A 22314-nucleotide genomic window follows, 5' to 3' on the forward strand; every position below is an offset into this window, starting at 1 on the left:
GATCCCGGGGTCCCGGGGTCCGGGATCGAGCCCCGCATCGGGCTCCTTGGCGGGGAGCCTGCTTCCTCCTCTCTCTCTCTCTGCCTGCCTCTCTACTTGTGATCTCTATCTGTCAAATAAATAAATAAAATCTTTAAAAAAAAAAAAAAGAAAAAGGGAGTGGTATTATGGCCTTATTTTGATACTAAGAATGTAGGCTAAATTCTTATAATAAACGGATCTATGTAAATACTTCTACATTTGTTTAAAATCTGGCTTTTCCTATGAGCTCATCAAAATAAGTTCAGAAATGCATGAAAACTGTTACTTTAACGTAGAATTCCTCTTGGTAGAATTGAGTCAATTTTCTAGAAAAACTCAAAATATCTTAATTGAGAAATACAAACTCACAACCAGAAGGCAAAAAAAAAAAAAAAAGAAAAAGAAAGTTTCTCAGTTTCCCTACGTTCCCTGACACTTGTTTTCTTTTTATATTTTCTTGTGCTGTACTGTTAGCAATACTCTTTTTGAAGGAAAAGGGGAAAGCATTCCATCTTCTCGTTCATTACAAACGTTCTCATCGGACATTATAGCTCCCCATCACTGCCAGCCACAATGTTCTCCACACCACCCTGGACTGCCCCGACGCCGACCAGAGGCGCGCAGCGCCACCTCCTGGGAGCGTGGGCAGATCCAGCCGGGAATCTGCGGTTGAGGGCCCACTGGGTGACGGACTTCTCGGCTCGGAACGTCAGAAACGCCTCAGTGCTTTCTGTACACATACCTATCCACCCGAGAAGTCCAGACTTGGCCGCGTCTCCAACGCCCTTAGCTCGCCGGAGCCCAGTTTTGGTCCTCAATCCTGCCTAAAGTAAGGGATGCTCTTGGGGCGGGTTTTCCCCTGGTGGGTGGAACTTCGCCCTAGGCGGGGAGGAGGAGGGCTTCCCTACGGTTAAAAGATACTTTAGATTTAGCCCTGTGGGCGGGGCTACGTTACGAGGGTGGGAACCCGCTTGTGAGCGGAAATACGTTTGGCGGGCGGGGCTTCCTGTAGTGGTCCGAGCTCTGTGGGTGGGATTCCGCTCGGTGGGTGGGGCTTCACCCGGTGGGCGGAACTACGGCCTGTGGGAAGAATTTTTACTGGCTCCTTTCCTCCCCGGAACTTCCGGAAGATCCTGTGGGTGTAGATGGCGTCAGCCGGAGCGTGAGTTGTTGCACGAGGATATTGAAGGTACGGTGAGAGGTTAATAAACTGTCTGGCAGACTGGCGTGTAGTTTTCGGGGCTCGGGACAGGACTGGTGGGTCTCGTGTCAGTGAGGCCCGAAGGCTGGGCTCGGTCGCGTTCTGCCTCAAGCAGTCCTAGGGGGCAGCGGGCGTGCTGGCCCAGGCCTGAAACCCTGGTGCCTTTTGGGCCTAAAGCCCTTGTCAGGGTACGAGTTTTTCCTTGTATCTCTTGTCATCCCAATTTTCACGTTGCTCTCAGAGAATTTCAGTATAGCCGCACGCCCCCAAGGTATTCCCTTCTCCACGAACCTTTCTCAAGTCCCCAACTCTGGTGGACTTCTCCCTCTTGTGTCCCAATTGTATGCTTCCTCTAGCAAGACATATCATGTGTCTGTGTTTGTATCACATACATATATATATCACTTTTTATATATCTGTCACTTTTATACCACACCTGGCACATTCTAAATTGTTACTAATGAGTACTACATAAGTGATGGGATTTTGGTTACTGTTGGGAGGATCTTAGATTATTTAATTGTGCAGGGATATGATGTGTATTTTCTAATTTCTCTGTAATCATGAATTTCATATTGTGCTCATGTTTGTTTGTTTTAGGTAGGAGTACCATTGGTGGTTGTAAGCATTGTTGTCTCTGAGTAGTTTACTGGAGCTAGACATTGAAGGAGATATACATTTCAGTGGAGAGATACAAGTTGAGAAAAGGAAAGAAAGGAGGAATATGCGAAGTCTCTTTGGAGAGCAGTTAGTAGACTGGGATGGGTGTGTACAGAGAGGCGGCAGGTTATGTTTGACATATTTATCTTAGGTTTGGGGTTCCAGCAATAATATACCAGGACAAACTACCCTGCCCCAATGCATTGTTAGAGTCAAAGTTTTTAATATTGGGAAGGTTCATCACATAGCACGAGGCATAGACTTGAATGCACTTGACTTAAGCCAGGGGTTGGCAATCTTTCTGAATGGGCCAGATGTTTGTTAAATAAATAAATAAATATTGGGCTTTGTGGACCACAGTTGTAGCAGGGAGGTAGTCGCAGACAATACCTAATCAAACGGACATGGCTGTGTTTTACTACAACTTTACTTAGAGACAGGTGCCTGACTAATTTGGTCCATTGGTATAGTTTGTCAGTCTATGGTCTAACCAAATAGACCTAGGGACTATAACAGTAATGCAGTCCTGAACTAGTCAGTACTGCATGATGTTTATTTATGCATGAGAAGCCATATCACATAATTTTAACTCTGGATCTAGTCTTCCTGGCTTTGAATCCTGTCACTTCTTGATTAATGACAGTGTGACATTGGGCAAATTAACCTCTTTGCATCAGTTTTATTTGTAAAATGGGGATAATAGTACACCCCACAAAATGTTGTGCAGAGTAAATTAGTTAAAGCATATTAAATGTTCACATAGTGGTTATACACATAAGCTCAACAAATCTTAATTTTTTTTAAATTTTCCTCATACACATTGTTAAAGCAGATTTAAGACATGTTTTTAAGGTAGGATTTACAGACTCAGTGCGTGTTTAGCTACAGAGTAAAGAAAGTATGTAAAGTTTCAAGACAAGAGCCATTCACATAAGGTGATATGGAAATTGTGAAAGTAATTTAAGGTAGGAAGTCAGGATTAAGGACTCATTTTGAAGAAGTGTACATAGGAGAGAAAGTGAGGCAAGTGAAAAGGAGTGAAAACGGAGAAAGCAGACAGGAGTCCATCCTAAAGCAGGATGATAGGAACCAGAATGGTAAAGTAGTATGTCAACTAGTAGGATGGATGGTGATCGTTAACATTGTCAGATGCTGCAAAGAGCTGAGAAAGTGATTGTGTTGATAGTATTTACAAATTCAGCCAGCAGAAATTAACGTGGTATTTCCTATGGGCCAGGTATTAAAGATAAAAGAATTAGATACATACTCTGCACTCAAACAGCAGAAAACCTGGTAGTGACGAAAGACATGGAAATAATTTAATACAGGCAGGAACTTTAAAAATAATCAGGGATAAAAGGGAGTTTCTTAGACTAAATTGATGTCTTTACTATAAAAACTTAAGTTGATGTATAGTTCATAAATGTGGGCAACTTAATTGAGCTCCTTTTCTTTTTTTACCTAGACAATGGCTAAGAACAAATTAAGAGGGCAGAAGTCCAGGAATGTATTTCATATAGCCAGCCAAAAAAACTTTAAGTCTAAAAACAAAGCAAAACCAGTTACCACTAACCTTAAGAAGGTAAGTATTAGCTCAGCACTCTGACTTTATTGTTTATAAGCAAAGCATAGTTGTAAAGCCACTGGAAAACTGAATGCTATTATTTAAAACAGGTTCTTAGCCTTTCTCACAAAGGAAAGATGATTTTAAACATTTATTTTAAAAAAACGAAAAAAAAAATTACCTCCCTTTCTTGATGTGGATGTATGGAAAAAAAAAAGGCACTTTAATTGCAAATGCATGAGGCTCCAAAGAACAGTTTCTGGTTGGTTGGTTTGTTTGTTTGTTTGTAAAGATTATCAAAATGAGTTTTAAAAGCTTTATCAGAGCATGGAAATTATCAAAAACCATGGTATGGGAAACAGTTCTTATCTCTGAACTCAAATATATTCAAGAACCTCTTAACGGAAGCAAGAGAAAATGCTGGTCAGCACTCATTCTTTTTCTCCTCAGTGATTCTTCCTCCTGAAGATATCTACAACTCAAACAAAAACCTATAAAATAAGATAGATATTTTCTTTCTTAAAATGCAAAATTTGAAAAGAAAGGAGTTTTCTTTTTTGTGTTTTGTTTTATTTTGTTTTTCCAAAATATTTGGGAAATTTCATCGAGATTAAGTAGATTCTTTAAGAAAATTCTTCAAAGAAATGTTTCCAAGTTTAAGTAGTAGGTGGAGTCAGCTCTCTAGGGCCTAGTAGTTGTCATAATAGTGATAGAAATGTAACATTTCATCTTTCAGTTTTCATGAACTATCTAAATTACGCTTTTTGATCAAGCATTTTTATGACTTAGTAAATGCTATAAAGAAAATAAAGCTAGGTGATATGATACAGGTTGACATTGAAGCCAAGATCCAGATGATAAGGAGCCAGTAATCTAAAGTTCTGTTAAGTGTTGGGAGCAGCATATTCTAGGCAGAGAAAAGCAAATACAAAAATCCCAAGCTAGGGGAAAACTTGGTGTATTTGACAGGAGATCATGTTGTTTGAATAGAAGTACTAGAAGCTTTATGTAGGCTAATGGAGAAATCTAAGAGAGGGAAATCTGAATAGGCAGGCTGGTTGGAGAAATAATCTAATAGTTTTCTCAGAAAGTGGCCTAACTTCCTAAGTGGAGGTTGTAAGATTGCCAGGTACTATATAAATGGTAAATTAAAGTTTGTGGTCATGAACTTAAAGTGAAGCCAGCCAGTCAGTCACGATTTCCTCAGTTTTAGACTCAGAAAAAGCTGTCAGTTGAATTTAACTAGGTTGCCAAGTAGGTTTGATTAAGGGAGAGAAGAGAAGGAAAGTTAAAAGAGTATAAAGAAGGGATTGATCAAATAATGGTCATGGAATCTCTGGTGGCTAAAGGAAAAGGATATGAAAATGTGAAAAATAGTGACATTGGTGGGAGACAGTTTCAGTAAGACTCAAGAATTGTTAATGTTAGCAAACTAGGTGAACTAGAGAAACAGGATATGGTTCAGTTACAAGTAATGATGCAGCCAGAAGTAATCCATGTGAGTGGATGGCTGAGGTAGGTAGTGAAAAAGAACACTGAAATTGAAGAGCTGAGTTTTAAAGGAGAAATGGTTTGGGAACAGCAGCGAAGAACAAGAATATGACCCCTCCTCTTAGATTTAATGGAGGAGTGCTGCAAGGGAAAATGTCCTCACGAGACTGGAAGGGACTTCCAATAAATCAAGAAGGTCAAGGAAGGATTCAGAGGTGGAGTGTTCAAGGAGAGTAAGTCATTTGATCTGATCGGGTTTCTCGTTTTACAATGAGAGATGATGGTACCATAGCCTAGAAGGATTGTGGTCATGTATTTTAGTGTGCCTATACCAATTCTACATATGAGGTATGACCACATAATTGTTATTTTTAAAAACACAACCTTTTGTCTAAAATTTCCCAATAAAACCATGAGAATTTTTGTGTGAATTTTCCCCACAAATGAGTAGGATTGTTGAATTTTTAGGTTTAACAAGGTTAAAGTAAAGTTGGATATATTTTATCATTAATGGTTATAAGATTATAAATTAATGCCTTTTTTCTTTTTTAAAAGATAAACATTGTGAATAATGAAAAAGTTACCAGAATGAATAAAGCTTTTGTAGATATACAAAAGGAACTTGCACATTTCTCAAAAGGCCTTTCCCTTGAACCTTTGCAGAAACAGCTGGTGAGTAGAAATCAGTTCCTTTTGTTATTGTTAATAAGTTAAACTCCCAACTTTATAAAACCAGTAAGTTGAATGCAGTTTTTAGTATTTGACTCTCTGCTATTCTTGGCCTTGTAGTATATACAGCATATTGAGTCATATTCAGACTAAAACTTTGAGTCTGAATATGAGAATTTGTTTTACTTCCTATGACTAGAAGAAATTAAGTCAGATAATAATTATATACAAGTCATTTTTGTTCGCTACTGTTATCTACATTTTAAAATACAATATTTTTTTCCCTTCAGATTCCTCAGCAGTGTCATGAAAATGAACCAGTTAATGTTGATGAAGCGACAAGATTAATGGCTCAGTTGTAATACACTGGAGATACATCAAATACCCCAAAAAGACCAATAAATTAAATGTTTTATACAGTTTTATTTTTAAAAATCTTGTTAATGTACAGGCATTGGCACATTTTTAAAACAAACTACATAAAACAGATCTTTCCTATAATCTAGGAAAGTGGAATGTCAGAAGTCAACAAAATGTGATAAACTTAAAGTGCTAAAACAGAAGGCACTTCACAAAATCTGTTCACTGAAACAGTTAATATAATCCTACTTTACATCCTTCACTTTATAAGTGGCAGTGAATGTGTGTTTAGATTGGAGGACACACAAAAATACAGACAGTTCCGTGGCAGTAAAAAAATATAAGACAAACGAGATGAGCCTTTGGCCAACTTTTTTTGTTTTCGATGGCCTTAAGTCTATTTTAACTTTCCTCTCATAAGAGGAAAAACGAGAAGGATTCAGAATTGGAAGAAAAGCTGAAATCCCAGAATCTAATTACGTGAGGATGGAAGGGATTTGTGGGTATTAAATCACCTTTTCCCCTGAAAAAAGCCTTTGTTTTTGTGGTTGAAAGAGCCCTTTGTTTTTATGGTTGAAGTTTTGTGAAGTAAAAAAGAAAGTATTAGAGAACACTTCAGAATCAGTGAACTAAAAAGATGTTACATTCATTATTTTAAATACTTAGGTTATTAAGAAGTCTAAAATGTTACAGTTAGAGGTAGATAACAGTCCCAAGTTTCCATGGAATCTAATAATTTAGTATCTGGACATCAAACAGATCACAGACTCCTTCATTATCATCTAAATTAAAGTTGTAGTCATCTGCTGGGGTAGGAGAAAGCCGTAAGAGAGGAAACACTGCAAGCAAAACAAATTCAGTGTTAAACACGGTTTTTACATATGGCTAATTATGGTTAACAAAATACTCAAGTACATCTATCCAAATTAAATTACGTAAAAGAATATTTTACAGTATATAATAGAAAAAGTAATAATGAAATTAATGACTTGTATCTAGTGTGTATTTTGAAAGATTCTCATTTAAAGATAATTTATGCATGGGTACACATAGTATAGCATGAGAAAAAGAGAAAATTTGTATTGGTTGAACTTGTCACACTAAAATATGTGCTTTAAAAACATTGGTCAGGGGGCGCCTGCGTGGCTCAGTGGGTAAAGCCTCTGCCTTCACCTCAGGTCCTGATCCCAGAGTCCTGGGATCGAGCCCCACATCGGGCTCTCCGGTCAGCAGGGAGCCTGCTTCTCCCCCTTCTCTCTCTGCCTGCCTCTGCCTACTTGTGATCTCTGTCTGTCAAATAAATAAATAAAATCTTTAAAAAAGAAAAAAAAAAAAAACATTGGTCAGGGTGTCTGGGTGGCTCAGTGGGTTAAGCATCTGCCTTCAGCTCAGGTCATGATCTTAGGGTCCTGAGATCCAGCCCTGCATCCAGCTCCCTGCTCATCACTGGGGAGTCTGCTTCTCCCTCTCTCTGCCTCTCCCCCCATTCATGCTCATTCTCTCTCTCAGATAAATCTTAAAAAAAAAAAAAAAAAATCAGTCAAACACTGTCCTCTGATCTGCTAAATAAGTTACTACTTTGTAAACAGAAGTAGGAACTGGACTTAATAAATTTGCTGATGTTCTGTTCCTACAGAAATGTTTAATCTCAAATGGCTGCTGTACCATTTGTTATTTAACAGTTGCAACTTCCTAGGTTTGGCATTTGTTAGGAACCAGGACTGAATCCAAGAACTTACAGAAAGGTGAAGCTGAAAGAGCTATTAAAGTAATTACCAAAAAAAATTTGTATTTTTAGGATCTTTTAAAAATTATTTCAGATTCGGGGCACCTGGGTGGCTCAGTGGGTTAAAGCCTCTGTCTTCGGCTCAGGTCGTGATCCCAGGGTCCTGGGATAGAGCCCTGCATCGGGCTCTCTGCTCAGCAGGGAGCCTCCTTCCACCTCTCTCTCTCTCTCTGCCTGCCTCTCTGCCTACTTGTGATCTCTGCCTGTCAAATAAATAAATAAAATCTTTAAAAAAAAATTATTTCAGATTAGATGACAATTAGGCTTATGTTAGTCATAGTTCAGGTACTTCACATTGGTAGCTTGAAGTTAGCCCTAGTGGGGTATTTACAAAACTGGGTTTTGAGATTACCAATATATTATTTTATATATACACTCTTCTTGGCCAAATTCTTCAGATGTGTAAAGGGCTAGTGTGCTAACTGTAGAAATTTAGTCCATGATGGTAATAAGTATCCTCTTATGGGCCCTTTTTTCTCAAAATGCAGAAAAATTAAAATTCTGAAGGATGCCTACAATTTACTGTTCAGTGGGAGATTTTTCATAAATCATCATAGTATGTTAAGCAGTTAAAAAATAGAGGTTCTGCATTTCTTTTAAATCTTAGGCCACTTACAAATTCTAGAAAAGCATTACTGATATGTAAAGTAGTTAGTAAAATTTTAAACTACTTACCATCAGAAGACATTAACTCATCAATGATATCTCCACTAATAGTTCCTGCTGGAAACAGAAATGTGATAAAGTTTTGTTACATTTCTGTTTATATATTTTAATAGTAAAAAGCAGTTATATTTAAATGCAGGATATATATAACAGCATATATTTAAACAATTTAAACAGCAGCTTGATTAACAACACATTGTTAAAATAATAGAATTTTATGGAAAGATGCCTTTTTCATGAGCACCAACTCTGCTTGGCATTACTTTTTTTTTTTGTTTTAAAGATTTTTTTTATTTATTTGATAGAGACCACAAGTAGAGAGAGAGGGGGAAACAGGCTCCCCGCTGAACAGAGAGCCCAATGTGGGGCTCGATCCCAGGACCCTGAGATCATGACCTGAGCTGAAGGCAGAGGCTTTAACCCACTGAGCCACCCAGGCACCCCATGCTTGGCATTACTTTTAAATGTTCAAACTCAAGATGTAGATCAAAGGACTCATCATCATTCTCCCCAAACCAACTACTCGGTTTTACAAAGTTAGTGGTATAATTCTCCCAGCCACCCAACCTTAAAACTTCAACTTTCCATTCCTCCTGTTAAATTTATCTCCAGATCTCACATATCAAAGTTATTTCATACTTTGCGTAAACAGTATTTCTCAAATCTTTCTCTTTCCAATCTTGTTTCTACCCATTTTAGCTTTAAGGTTCTCTCCTGGTTGCATAACTGCAGACATCAGATCTCCAGTCTCCATTGCCTCTAATCCTTGCTTCCCAAAAGCATCTTCCCTGTGTTTCCTGTGCTCACCAGTGTACAATTCTAAGTATGCTGCTTCCCTGCTCACAAATCATTGGCTTATCGGCTAAAGTCCAACTCAGTCTGATATTCAAGGTTCTCTCTAATCTGACCCCAAATTATTCTCTCTACTATTTCCAAATACGAAGCTATATACAGAAATTTGTTAATGCTTTGTGGAGGCCAATGTACTAATTGTGTATAAGTTAAACCACATAAAACTTGTCTGTCTTTATACATTCCGCATTAGATTATATATTAGATCATAAGCTTCTTAAGGAATACACTTCCACTTTCTATACAGTTTCTATATCTGAAAGTATAGAAATAGTTACAGAGGAAGGAAAGGAGGACAAGAAGCTGAAAAATATTATGTCCAGTTAGATCTTTACAGTGTCATTCTTTACTGTGAACTCCCAGAGTAGTAAGACTTACACCACATTCCACTGAGACAGATGCCAAAGGTAAAAATAAACATGGGATTGTACACAATGTAGTTCCTAATCTGCATTATTACATCTAGACTGGCAATGACTAAGTCATTCATTCGGCAACCATTGAGAGAATACCTGCCATGGGCCTTTTATTTGGAATCAGTTGCTAAATACCTAGACACGTAACCATGGAAAAAATTGAGTGCCCAAGGAAATTTTTATAGCTTAGACGTTTATCCTATTCCTGATGCCCAGTTTTTAGAGTTTTAGTTATTTTCATTTCAGATTAAACAACGTATGAAGGCAAGACTTCCAAAATTAAAGTTGAGACCTTTTTCAACTCTATAAAACTAAGCTTTCCAAATGAAAAGTATAACAATAAGGGATATGAAGAAAGGAGGCAAGCATCACTATATTGTACACCCGTCTGATTTTTCTTAAAGGTAATTAGAACACATTTCAGTCATTCATCCTAGAATGACTAAGAGAGAAAAGAGTCTTACAAAGTAAACCTCTGATAAAAAAACAAAAATAAAAAACCTTGACATATGTAAATAATGAAAATGGGGAAAAATAAACAAATTTCAATGAATTCCAAACGTGAATCCTAAGGAAAACTGCATGCTTAGGCCCATAACTATTTTTTCCTTGGTCACTGTTTATAATTATACACAGTCGTAGGCACATTATACTGCATTCAATTGTATGTGTCTGAATACACAATCAGATTGTATGTCTACGTTACCTAAGAAACAAATCTGTGGTAGTATAATTAAAGGCAGGATCTGTTTTTAAATTTTCCTCATAACACCTGTCCCAGTGCTAGGCATGCAGAAGACACGAAATACTTACTAAGCTTACCATTTTGCCTCCTGGGTTTGGTAACCGAGTGAGTAACCAGAGCTGACAAATACAAAAAATCTCACCAACTTGTTTAATATGGTATTCATCGTCTCCCTTCTGACTTTTTAGAACAAAGGCTCTAGACCCACCTGATGATAAGTCTGTGGCTGGTGTTTGTTGAAGATTTTGGCTTCTTTCAGAGGCATGTTGCTCAGGCAGATTCTGAGTTGCTGTGTTGGGTTTCTGTGGAGTCACTGGAGTGGAGGGCTGAGAGGAGGGTTGTGTGAGGTCATCAGGTGGGGGGACAGGAAAAACCACAGGCTTAGACGAATTGGACTCTTTATTTATAAGCAGCACGTGGATAGGTCCTGAATGACTCTTTAGATTGATCTGGTATTTCTTTTGTCCATTCTGACCCTTTAAAGTTATTGGGTATAAACAAATGAATAAATATTAAAATTTCCAACTACCTTGGAACATTAAAAATTAAGATAGGCAAAGCTATTAGGGACTAATTATTTTAAAGCATAGAATTATATATAGCAGAGTCAATAAATGTCTGGCTCAACTAGAAAATGTTTTGGGAAAGACCCAATTTAAAGCAAATCTATTCCTGTTGATATTAAAGTTGAACTTTTTCCTCAGGATTGTTATATCAGTTACAGATAGAGTAATTTTAACTGATTTTTTAAAGAATAGTGACTATATATCATTGCTCATTCCTTGATATTTTCTAGGTCAAAATCAAATTTAATAAAGCTTGGAATCAAAATGTTAAATAATTCAGTCACTTCTATAATTTTACTAAAGTCATCCAAATTCAGATACTAATACTTTCAGGTAGGAAACTTGAAAGCAGTAATTTGAAAGTGTTCATGCCCGGTTAGCTTCTTCAGCTAATAAGAAAACATTTGTCCCTCTTGAGACAGTAGCTCCATTTTAAGGAAACTTATCCTACATACCATTTCTGGAATAGGTACCTCCAGCTGTGTCCCAGAAGGTGCCTGAATGGCCAAAAGTGTATCACCTGGTGAAAAGAATGGTTTTAAACTTTAGAAAATACTACTGATCTTGAAATACAGTGGCAAGAGTATGGGCTCTGGAGTCAGAATGCTCGGGTTTGAATCCCAGGTTAGGTGACCTTGGGCTTTAATTCCTAATGCTACAAAATGGGGGAAATACAACTTACTGCATAGATCTGAGGATTAGATGGGGTAATACATGTAATAGATCTTAGAAGAGGGTAAATATTCAGTGTTTGCTCTGTTATTCTCATTAACAAATTCAGATCAAGTGAATTTTGCTTTCATTCAGTCTTGTATAAGGTCTGAAATTCTTGAACCTTTAACCTCAAATAACATTGTCTACTTGAGATTTTTAAATTACTTAAGTGACTAAGGGTACTAGAGATTAGGTACCATACTGTGAAATCTTGAGCTTAAGTGAACTGAATTTTAAAGCTAAATTCTACAGCAGACTCTGATGAGTTGAGGATTAAAAAATACTTTCCCCAAACTTTCTTAGAAAGCTTAGGAAAGGGGTGCCTGGGTGGCTCAGTCAGCCAAGCATCTGCCTTCGGCTCAGGTCATGATCCCAGAGTGCTGGGACCAATCCCTGCATGGGGCTCCCTGCCTAGTGTGGAGCCTGCTTCTCCCTTTTGTTCTGCCCCTCCCCCACTCATGTCTGGTGTACTCCCTTCTCTCTCAAATAAATAAAGTCTTGAAAAAAAAAAAAAAAGCGAGCAAGCTCAGGACTATGGTGGCAGACTAAGGCCATAAGTCCACACATACTGTCAACATAGTCTTGGAAAGCCAGATATCACTTGGCAAGGTGCTTGGTAGATCTTTTTTATGTGCATAATACAAGACTGTCTTTTTAATAAGCCATGCATAACTAAATATAAATATGTATACAAAATTTCATTTTACTTGGGTTATGATTATGGGAATACAGCCCACCTCCTGCTATAGTTATTAATATACTGTATTGTCCTTTCAAGGGGAAAACAGGGAGCAGGGAATGGAACAGGGTTAGGAATAATTGTCCTGGTTATACAATGGATTCACCTAACTCTGCCTTCATGCTTTCTTTGAGTTCATTTGTGACCAGCACACTTGCTGCACACAGTTTCGTAAACAGTGACGAGAACCATGTTTTGTTCAAATTTGGTCACTGACATTACAAATCTGTGACTTTGAGACTTGTTTAGTCTCTCTCTGACTTAGCTGCCCCTCCACCATGCAGTTTACACCTACCAGTGCAGTCAATGAAGTGAAAACTGAAAAGCAGTTATTGTCATGAGAACAGAAACAAAAGCAGCCTGTAACTACAGAGCACTGTAGAGTGACACAAAATGTCCACAGTTCCTGAAAATAATGACCTCGGGTGAATGCCTGGGGAAAGCTGAATCACTCTACACTAAATACGTCGATCAGAGGAAGAATGTTAGAGCAAACTGGACTAATGGTACTTACCATTAAAGCAATTACAAATGTCTTCGTGAGTTACATAGGAAAATGTACTGTCATAAGAATTAAGGAACAATATGTATACCATGGTCTAGGCATTTAAGTTAAGAGAATAAATCTGCAGGCCAAAATAAAATGACCAAATGCATAAAGGTGCTGCCACATATGCTAAGGTTAAAAAAAAAAAGTCTTCAGTCTGGAAAGGCAAAGACAAAGGTCCAAAGAGGAGTGCCCATCCTTTGCTCCGAGAAGAAATCACTTCTGATTTTCTGGGACATCTGAGAGCCTTTAAGAGAAAGATGAAAAACAGTGCATATTGCTCATGGAGACAGACAGCTTCTGGAGGGAAAGGTATTGGTAGGGAAAAGGATGCCATTAGCAGTGGAGAGTGACCAAACTGAGAATCTCCCTGGGTCATGGATTAGGGAATGGGAATGGCCAGATTCTTGGAATACAGTACAGCAAAGTCCAAGATCAACTAATTCAATGGCTTTTGTATCTTGGGGCTCCATCAGGCACAGCTTGAAAACCCCATTGTTATCAAACTGTTAAGGAGCTTTGATCCATAGAAAGGAAATAGCAAATGAGATCATGAACTTATTCAACAAATTACAAAACACATAAAAAATTAATTGTATAGGGGCACCTGGGTGGCTCAGTGGGTTAAGCCTCTGCCTTCGGCTCAGGTCATGATCTCGGGGTCCTGGGATCGAGCCCCACATCGGGCTCTGTTCAGCAGGGAGCCTGCTTCCCTCTTTCTCTCTGCCTGCCTCTCTGCCTACTTGTGATCTCTCTCTGTCAAATAAATAAAATCTTTAAAAAAATTAATTGTATACATTAATCAGAAATTCCTGAGAGGTGGTAGAAGATAAATGCCACTAAAAGATTCCCTAAGAGTGGAGGCAAGTTTACAAATCAAGAGAATCATTGGTATTTGAGAGAAAAGTGATTTTTAAGCAACACATGAAGTATATCACTAATTTTTCCCCACATAATATGATAAACACATAAGCCTTGGTCCCCAACCTCAAGCATGTACTATCTTTGAGTTAATATTAGGCAGAAAGTATCCTGGATTGATGGCAGGCCCGTGATATTTTATTTTCAAGCCAAAATGAATTTTTCAAAACTTTGAGAGTTACTGAATTTTTGCTACTTCAGAACACTGAGCATAATTATTTAAATATACCTATGCATTTAACAATGACTTCTAATATTCAGAGACCCCCTAAGCCCACTTTAGCTATCATATTGCATCCTATCAATGGTAGACTGAAAGTGGATAAACTTTTTTTTCTCAATACAACAAATGAATAATGTTAATAGATGTATTATGTAATTTAAGAGGTAAAAACTTTTCAAATATCAGTATAAATTACTAGAATGACATTGTAAAATTAAAATGCTATATTCACTTACAAAACTTTTCAAAACACTACAATAAAGTAATTGATCTTCAGACAATAATACATAAATACAAACTCTACGCCCCATGGGTAACTTATTTAAAAGGATATCTATTATTAATGGAGTCGTCCATCACATTTTTGATGCTTTGCTGTAGCCACAACTTCTGCTGATCAAGTTCTCTTTCCTTCAGTTCCAGATCTTCAATTTCAGCTTTAAGATATCTTAATCTGTCTATGACTTCTTTAGTATTACAGCCAGCACCTACACCTCTTAAAAACATACAAGAATTAATAATGCCAGTATCAGGCCCAGGTTGACATCACTTAATTTTTATAGTAATAAACACTGACTTAATGAGTAATTTTTCAAGACAAAAAATCTTTATAATCTCCTAAAAAAGCAAGCACTAAAATCCTTAGACAATCTAAACATCATACCTCTGAATATATTTGCTTAGAAAGTTTATTGGCAAGAACAATCAACTTATAAATATTCTCAATGTTTTTGCCACACAGAAAAATGAAAAATTTTTATAAAGTCCAAAAGAAGTTCTCGATATGTTCTAGAATGGTGTTTGTCATCTGAAAGGCCAGGCTGGCAACTGGCATCAAAAGGATGTCAAAGCTAAACAGTCCCACCTGGAAGTGTCATGACAGACTAAGATGCTGGTAAAATAAATTACGACCTTTTAATATTTTGGTGAGATTCTGTCTTTAAAACAAGACAAAACCAAAAACTAAGGCCAAAGGGGACAAATCTGCAGAACAGAAAATATTTTTTACATTCAAACATACAACCATACAACAGCTAACAAATGACAATATGCATTTCAACCAACTACCATATATAAGGTACATATTCTATACATAGGATATAGTTCCTGTTCTTAAGGAGTTGATAGTAGGTAAGCCCCTGAACACTTGGACAGAGAGGGATTAATAATACAACGCAGTAAGCACTATGTGCCAAATGAGTAGCCTGAGGAAGAAAGTAAGATTTGAATGTTCAGAGTGTAAATCAAACAGTGCACAGAGTAAGGGAGTGTGCCAACAGAGGAGTGCCATTTGCAGAGGCCCAGAGCTGGGTCTAGGGGAAGACAAGGGGCCTGGTGGGACTAGGGGGCCAAGAGAGAAGATTTAGGAGAGCTAAACAGTAGAAAGTTCAGATTTTTCAGAGTGTTAGGAAGAAAAACAAAGGTTTTAGAGTAGGGTACTGGTTTGTACCCAGTACAAACTTACTTCCATTGTATACTATTTTTTGACTTTTTCTCAATCAGGTCAATTCCCTCCAAGACATTGGTGATATCGTAAATTCTTCTTTTTTGTCTCACAGCCAAAGTATCTGCAGCCTGTTTTTAAAAAGGAGAGGGGGGAAGAAGGGGAGACAAAGGACAGTGAGATAAGGGACATATTTTAAAGCCAAAAAGGGTTGATTAATAAGTTCACAGCATGAGAGCCCAATCCCAAATTTGACCTGGTCAGTTGCTTGGGAACAATAGGTGGGTATGTTCAAAGCATCTCTCAAACATGGCAAATACCAAAGAAATTATCCCATTTAAAAGCTAGCAGATGTTAGAGTGGAGGAAAAAATATATGAAGGGTCATGACACAAAGCCCACAGAAATAAAAGAACACAATTAAGAATACTTTATGTCACGTATGGCCTAGTCCTGAGGGCGAGTACTAATTGTCTACCCATGTCACTTCCTATTTCATTTCTCTGTTCATAGACAGTCTTGTCTAAAAACAGCCTTAATTGTTTTTTTAAACTTTGAAAAATTATATCTCAGCAACCTGTTAATAATTAAGACTAGAGACTTGGCAGGGTGAGGGAAGGGATTCTAAATTATACATAACACTTGTAGTACCGAAATATACTATCTACATTTTTTAATCTCACAATGAAAATGGATGAGTGACTCATGTCATACCAACACAAAGTATAAAATCAACAATAAATCAATAATCTATAGCACAAAGTTGTGGTGCCAGCAAACATAATACAAAAGCTTGTAGTTTGACTCAACAAAAGTAAGGTCAACAAAAATATTTCATGCTACCATGTTATAAATAAATGCAGGAATGCTATACTATTTCTCTAATAGGTTACCACTCATATTTATGAGCTTTGCTCCAATGGCATAGACAGAACCTTAAAAAGAGGTTATCCTACAGCTCTTTTTCAAGGTGAATTAGACAATTACCTATCTTGAATATGGAGTCATGTGGTAAGGGTCATGGTAGTAAAGAAAAAACACATTTATGTCCTTAACAAAATTCAGCACATTATTCAAATTAATGAACAGAATTTAGTTTCATGTAATTGGTTACCAGCTCTCCCAAGGCATCACTACTTTCTTGATTCTTTAAAAACATAGGCCATACACACACACACACACACACAATCTGGGACCGCATATTATTTACAATCTGGACCTTCTTTCTACAGGAGCAAGTATGACCAACTTCACAGGCATTTAATGTTGATTCTTTTTTTTTTTTAATGTATATACAGAATTTATTTGAGGTGTGGCAAAATATATTGTAAATTGGAATACAGAGGTTCTGCTTTGTAGCAAATCCAATGACTATTGATTTTGATACTGCTGAAATAAGTTATCCATGCATATAGGTTCTGTCTGATGCAATTCACAGCCTAATTGATTAGTTTCCAATAAAGCAGAAAAAAAGGAGGAAGGCAAACTCTGCTTTAAGTAACGAAGAGTCATTATAGCTTATAAAGATACTGTTTGGCATGAGGACTGATTCTGTCTTAGCATTTCTTCCAGCATAAAAAAGTGGGACATCTGGGGGCTAAAGTCATGTTAGAAGGGGTGAACAGATAGATAATAGTTATTGTACATGATGTTGTACTTGTAGTGCCTAGCAGGGTAGACTCTCAAGACTTATCAGTCACTTGGCCTTTTATTTTTTGTTTGTTTGTTTGTTTAATGTTGATTCTATCCATTCATTTATTGTGCTACCAAAATACCAAGTTACCACTGTCCGATTTGTCATTCAGGCCTTCAGGAAGGGGATTCATGCCTCAAGCAGTGGACCAGGAAAATAAATAAGATGTGGCAGAAAGAATGAAGAACCAGAAACCGAGGCTCTGAGTCCCCATTTCTGACTAGTTGAGTTCCATCTCTTCTAGTAAACCAGAACATTAAAAGTAGGACTAGGCATGGTTTCATTGATCTCCTCTTCCCTTGTCCTTAGCAATTATTTCCTTCCTGTTTTACTGACCTTCATAAACTTGCTTGAGTTTGAGGCTGTTTTTCTAAAGAGCAATAATCTCCTGCCAAGTTAACTGTAAAAATCTGAAGCTGAGGATTCATCTCTCACTTCCCTTCGAAGAGGGCTTCTTGAGAAATGACCCAGAGCACTTCAAGTCAGCTCTACGTTATCCGTATCTATGTACTCACACACAGAAGCCTTCAAAACCATAGCAACAGCTTGCCAGTTAGGGTATTAGGACTTTTTGTGTGAACCAGACTGCAAGAGCTTTCCAAGGTCATCAGCAAAAGAGCCATCAGGTGGAGAGGAGAGGGAGTTGAGGGAAACTGGAAGGGGAGATGAACCATGAGAGACTATGGACTCTGAAAAACAACCAGAGGGTTATGAAGGGGCGGCGGGAGGGGGTGGGGTGGGGTGGGAGGTTGAGGAACCAGGTGGTGGGTAATAGGGAGGGCACATACTGCATGGAGCACTGGGTGTGATGCCAAAACAATGAACACTGTTATGCTGTAAATAAGCAAATAAAAATAAATAAATAAATTAAAAAAAAAAAAAAAAAAAAAAAAAAAAAAAAAAAAAAGAGCCATCAGGGCTTACTTTTAGATCAAAAAATTTTTAAGGTTTATCATCTCGTTTATAATTTATTGCTGTTTATCATTACAAATTTTAGTCCTTTATTTCTAAAACTAAATGTTATTTCTTAAATACTTTTCTATTTAAGTATATAAACACATAAATGACCAGCTTGCAGAACGTTTTCACTTAAAAAGCCTCCCCAGGTGTTTTATTTCGGCAGCCCCATCATTCTTTGGACTTTAGGTTCTGGAGTTCACCACATAGGGATCCAATCCCAGACCACCACTTCCTATCTTCAGCTGGTCTCAGACTCATGAAGCCTCACTTCCTTTTTTGTAAAATGCAATAGTAACATATCTGAATTGTGGGGATTAAACTAGATAATCTTAGCACAACGGTCAGTGCTGGAAAGTAACAGCCTCATCATCAAACACAGGTTGAAGCCCCGGGTCGTGGATGAGATTTAGAGTTTGTGTATGTACAAACCTATCACATTTTATGTAGTGTTTCAAAAAGTTGTATGAATTCTTAAAGTTTCATGAAGTAATTCAAGACCTCTTACTCAACGGAATCATATACAATGCCTCACCACCATCATCCTTCATTTGTTTAGCACCTATGACGTGCCAGGCTTGTCTGTGTCTTATGGATAGAGTAGTAACAGAACAAAGTCCCTGCCCTCAAAGAGGGGGAAGGAGTGCAAAGGCTCTGAAGTGGGAAGTGGATGGCCAGAACAGTGAGTGGGAGGGAGAACAGTGAGAAAAAGAGGGGGGTGGGTAGGAAGAAGGGAGACAAGGTAGGAAGAAAGAAGGGGGAGTGAGAGATAGACAGCTAAAGATGGTAACACTGGATAGCAAGGGGACAGGTCACTGGGATGTTGCAGGCCATTGTAAAGACTTCAGCTCTTATTCCCTGTGAAATGGAAAGCCACTGGAGGGCTTTAAGCACACGCTGATTTGATGCCCTGCTTTAAAATGTTCTCGCTGGCTATTCTGGTTAGAAAAAAAGAGGCTAGGGAGAAAGCAATGGCAATAATCCATTCAAGAGATGGTAGCGGCTTGGAATGAAGGGATGTCTTTGGAGGTTTGAGAAATGGTGTGATTCAGGTTCTATTCCAATGGTATAGCAAGGAGTAGATCTAGACAGCAGAGTCAACTCCACAGTTGTTGACATGAGCAACTGTAGGTGAGGAAGACTGTGGAAGAACAGGTTTGAGGCCTGAGAAATCAGGAACTTGGCTTTGGATAATTTGACCTCCAAAGGGAGAAGTTCAGAAGACCACTGGACATTGAGAGTGTGTGGGTTAGCAGAGAAGTCCCAAGCTAGAGATACAATTTCCGTAGTCACCACTAAATAGACATTTTAGGTCACAGGACGGAACCCACTGGATTCGCCTAAGGAGGTAAGAATAGATAGAGAAGATGCCTAAGGCAGACTCCAGGGTACACCAGTGTTAAAGATCTGGGAAGTAAGGGGCAATTTGCCACTGAAGTAAGAGAACTAGAAAGAGCGGAGTCTTGGAAACCAAGGGAAGAGTGTAAGAAAGAGTGACCAGGTTAGGTACTGCTATCAGGGTGAGTCAGATGGGCAGTGAGACCTGATCATGGATTCGACTTTGGCAAGTCACCGGTGACCTTGGTCAGAGCTGTCTTGGCAGAGTAATGGAGTCAAAGGCTTAATGGAGAGATTCTAACAAAGAGTAGAAGGAAAGCTACAGTAGACAACTCTTTTGAAGAGTTCTACTGCAAAGAGGAACAGAAGGGTAGTAGCTGTAGGGGGTTACGGGATCCCTCCAGGAAGTTTTTATTCCTCTTCCTTTCTCTTTTCTTTTAAAGATGGGAGCTAATTCAACACGTAAGTTATGCTGGTAAAAACCGTCCAGTAACTGTCCAGTAAAGGAAGAGGGATAATTAACCATGTGGAAAAGAGAAGGGACCACGGTAGATAGGCAAGAGAGAATGTGAATCAGATGAGCTGATGATTAGCCTTAGATAAGAACAACAAGGCATATTAATAACTGCATTCCAGCCGAGTGCCAGGTGGATGTAGGTATGATAATAGACAAAGGAGGGGGAGAGTTTAGACATTTCCTTCTGGTTGCTTTCAATGTTCTCAAAAGGGGAGGCTGGTGGCGGTGGGTAGTGAAGAGAGGAGGGCATGGTTAATGGTTTAGAAGAAAGAAGAAAGATGAAATATACATCTAGAAGAGTAAGAGTAAATACTGTAGAAGGAATGCTGGACCCAATATTAGTCCTCCCGCAGTTAGTCATTGTGAATTTAAACTGAGACCCATGAGAATCAGTGTGCACTTTTCTCCAGCCCTGGAGAACAGCCTGGGTACTGAGGAGGAGCAGGCCAGAGAGTAAAATGGGTACATTGTCACCCCATGCTGCCACATGGCTACTGAATAAACACACCTGTGCATGTATCAAATTTACTTTAAAAGATTCCATTTGCTATTATAGATGTGACCTATAAAACACAAAGGAAACATCTATCTGTACGAAACCAACTCAACTGGGGAGAAAATAAACAACCCTCTGTAAGAAATGCATCTCCCCTCCAAACAGTAAACACTTTTCTAAAAATATGTCACCAATTGCAAACAAAATTAAAGCGTTGGGTGCTTTTTTAGAGGTGGGCAAGATAACTCTGCAGAGCTGAGAGAGACTGCATGAAAGTGCTAAAAAAGGCTCTAAGAATTTCGTGGACCCACCCCCTCACTTTAACAAATGAGTCCTCTAAGACCCAGTGTCAACTCTGGGGGAGGGAGAGAGATTATGCGGTAGGTTTGTTTGAGTTAAGATTAGTTGCAGCTCATTTGTTCAACAATGTTCTTCTGATGGAGCACGATGTTGCATTCAAATGCGCTCACAGATCGACAATGACTATGGGAAACATCCCGTCTTTCAGGTTCTCCATGTGCAAACCAGGTACTTGACTCTCTTCCAGGACCCTGACTGTTAACACATGTGTACTCAGTGTTTCAGCTACTGTGCTTCAGAAACCAACACTACAGTCAGTGGGGCCAGAATCCAAAAGTAGAAAAGGTGCCAGGGAAACACAATATCAAGTCAGCTAGTTATATACACACGTGCACACACATGCAGATGATAGGATGCTGACAATAATAAGGTGAAAACCCAAGTGATGCCCCTAGGGTGCCCATAAAATATCTTAAAAACTTTTTAAAACTGAGTGAATTCATTTTCAACTGTGCCATGTGGTGTTTTCTGTTGATCTCCTTTATGATAAGGTTTGGACTGATTATTAGCTAATTTCAAATACAGTTAAAGGTAATTAACTTACAGAAAGTCTGATTTCAAATCGCAGCTAAGAAGAATCATTTATAAGCCAGTAACAGGATAACTATGTAATAGGATCTTCCAAAGAGTATTATCTAATTTAATGCTCACACCATTGTGTTAAGTAGGTACCAATCTCCTCATTTTATAGGATACAGACTCATAAAGCTAAGGGATAATCAAATGGAATTTGACAGTAATGATATATTCATGAAATAAGTTTGTGGCAAAACATTTTCAAATGGGCTTTATAATTTCAAGATTTTAAATAAGTGTGGTGTGCCATCAAAATTCCCAAGCTAACAAAATTGCACTTAATAAGCAATTTAAGCACCACTAGAACTTATAACAAAAGAATTACAGAATGTATACATGTCTAACGCTGTGGGTAATACCTTGTGTTAGAGAGTGGGGTCTAAAAATGGGAACAGTCCCATACTGTAGAGATAAATTGTTATAAGAGGTTGAAAAAAAGAGAGATTACTTAAGGTGGAGGCAAAAAAGAAAGTTCCTGCAAGAAGCTACCATGTCCTTTCAAAGGGGCTGCAGGGGACATTAAATCAATAAGGAAATTAAATACCAAAAATAAAGAAGTAACCTTATGGATACAAAGGCCTCCCTCAAGAAGCAGCAGTAAGCACACAGTGTTTTAATTCCTAGTCAGTATACAGCCCCAAAGAAATTCCTCTTAAAAAGTCTCCAGTGCTTTTGCTACCCCAAACTGCCATTTGTAAATATGATATTGATATATATGTACCAACATTTTTGAAATGCATTAAGTTTTAAATTTGTTCTAGTTTTCAACTTGTTTTTATTGCAGGATAGTTGA

At 38.1% G+C, this 22314-nt stretch overlaps 2 protein-coding genes across 4 annotated transcripts in view; one reads left to right on the forward strand and one right to left on the reverse strand.

Annotated features, from left to right (window-relative positions):
• Window positions 1-724: 724 nt before the first annotated feature.
• RBIS (ribosomal biogenesis factor) lies at window positions 725-6286 on the forward strand. Its single transcript, XM_046025821.1, has 5 exons — window positions 725-850; window positions 1152-1210; window positions 3348-3464; window positions 5493-5609; window positions 5897-6286. Exons 3-5 carry the CDS (start codon window positions 3351-3353, stop codon window positions 5966-5968), a joined length of 303 nt encoding a protein of 100 aa, XP_045881777.1. The 5' UTR covers window positions 725-850; window positions 1152-1210; window positions 3348-3350; the 3' UTR covers window positions 5969-6286.
• The window catches only part of E2F5 (E2F transcription factor 5), a 29357-nt gene continuing 13057 nt past the window's right edge, over window positions 6015-22314 (reverse strand). Inside the window, exons 2-8 of one of the 3 annotated variants that reach the window (XM_046025810.1) lie at window positions 15607-15716; window positions 14476-14637; window positions 12965-13008; window positions 11453-11517; window positions 10640-10757; window positions 8428-8475; window positions 6015-6805 (exon numbers count right to left, since the gene is read on the reverse strand). In XM_046025810.1, the coding sequence (XP_045881766.1) occupies window positions 6696-6805; window positions 8428-8475; window positions 10640-10757; window positions 11453-11517; window positions 12965-13008; window positions 14476-14637; window positions 15607-15716 (657 nt within the window). In that variant the 3' untranslated portion in view covers window positions 6015-6695. Of the gene's footprint in view, window positions 6806-8427; window positions 8476-10639; window positions 10908-11452; window positions 11518-12964; window positions 13009-14475; window positions 14638-15606; window positions 15717-22314 lie in introns of all 3 variants that reach the window. The other 2 variants (XM_046025805.1, XM_046025799.1) reach the window with 2 other exon arrangements.

This window comes from Meles meles, chromosome 1 (genome assembly GCF_922984935.1).
Source record: "Meles meles chromosome 1, mMelMel3.1 paternal haplotype, whole genome shotgun sequence".
Taxonomy (NCBI): Eukaryota; Metazoa; Chordata; class Mammalia; order Carnivora; family Mustelidae; genus Meles; species Meles meles.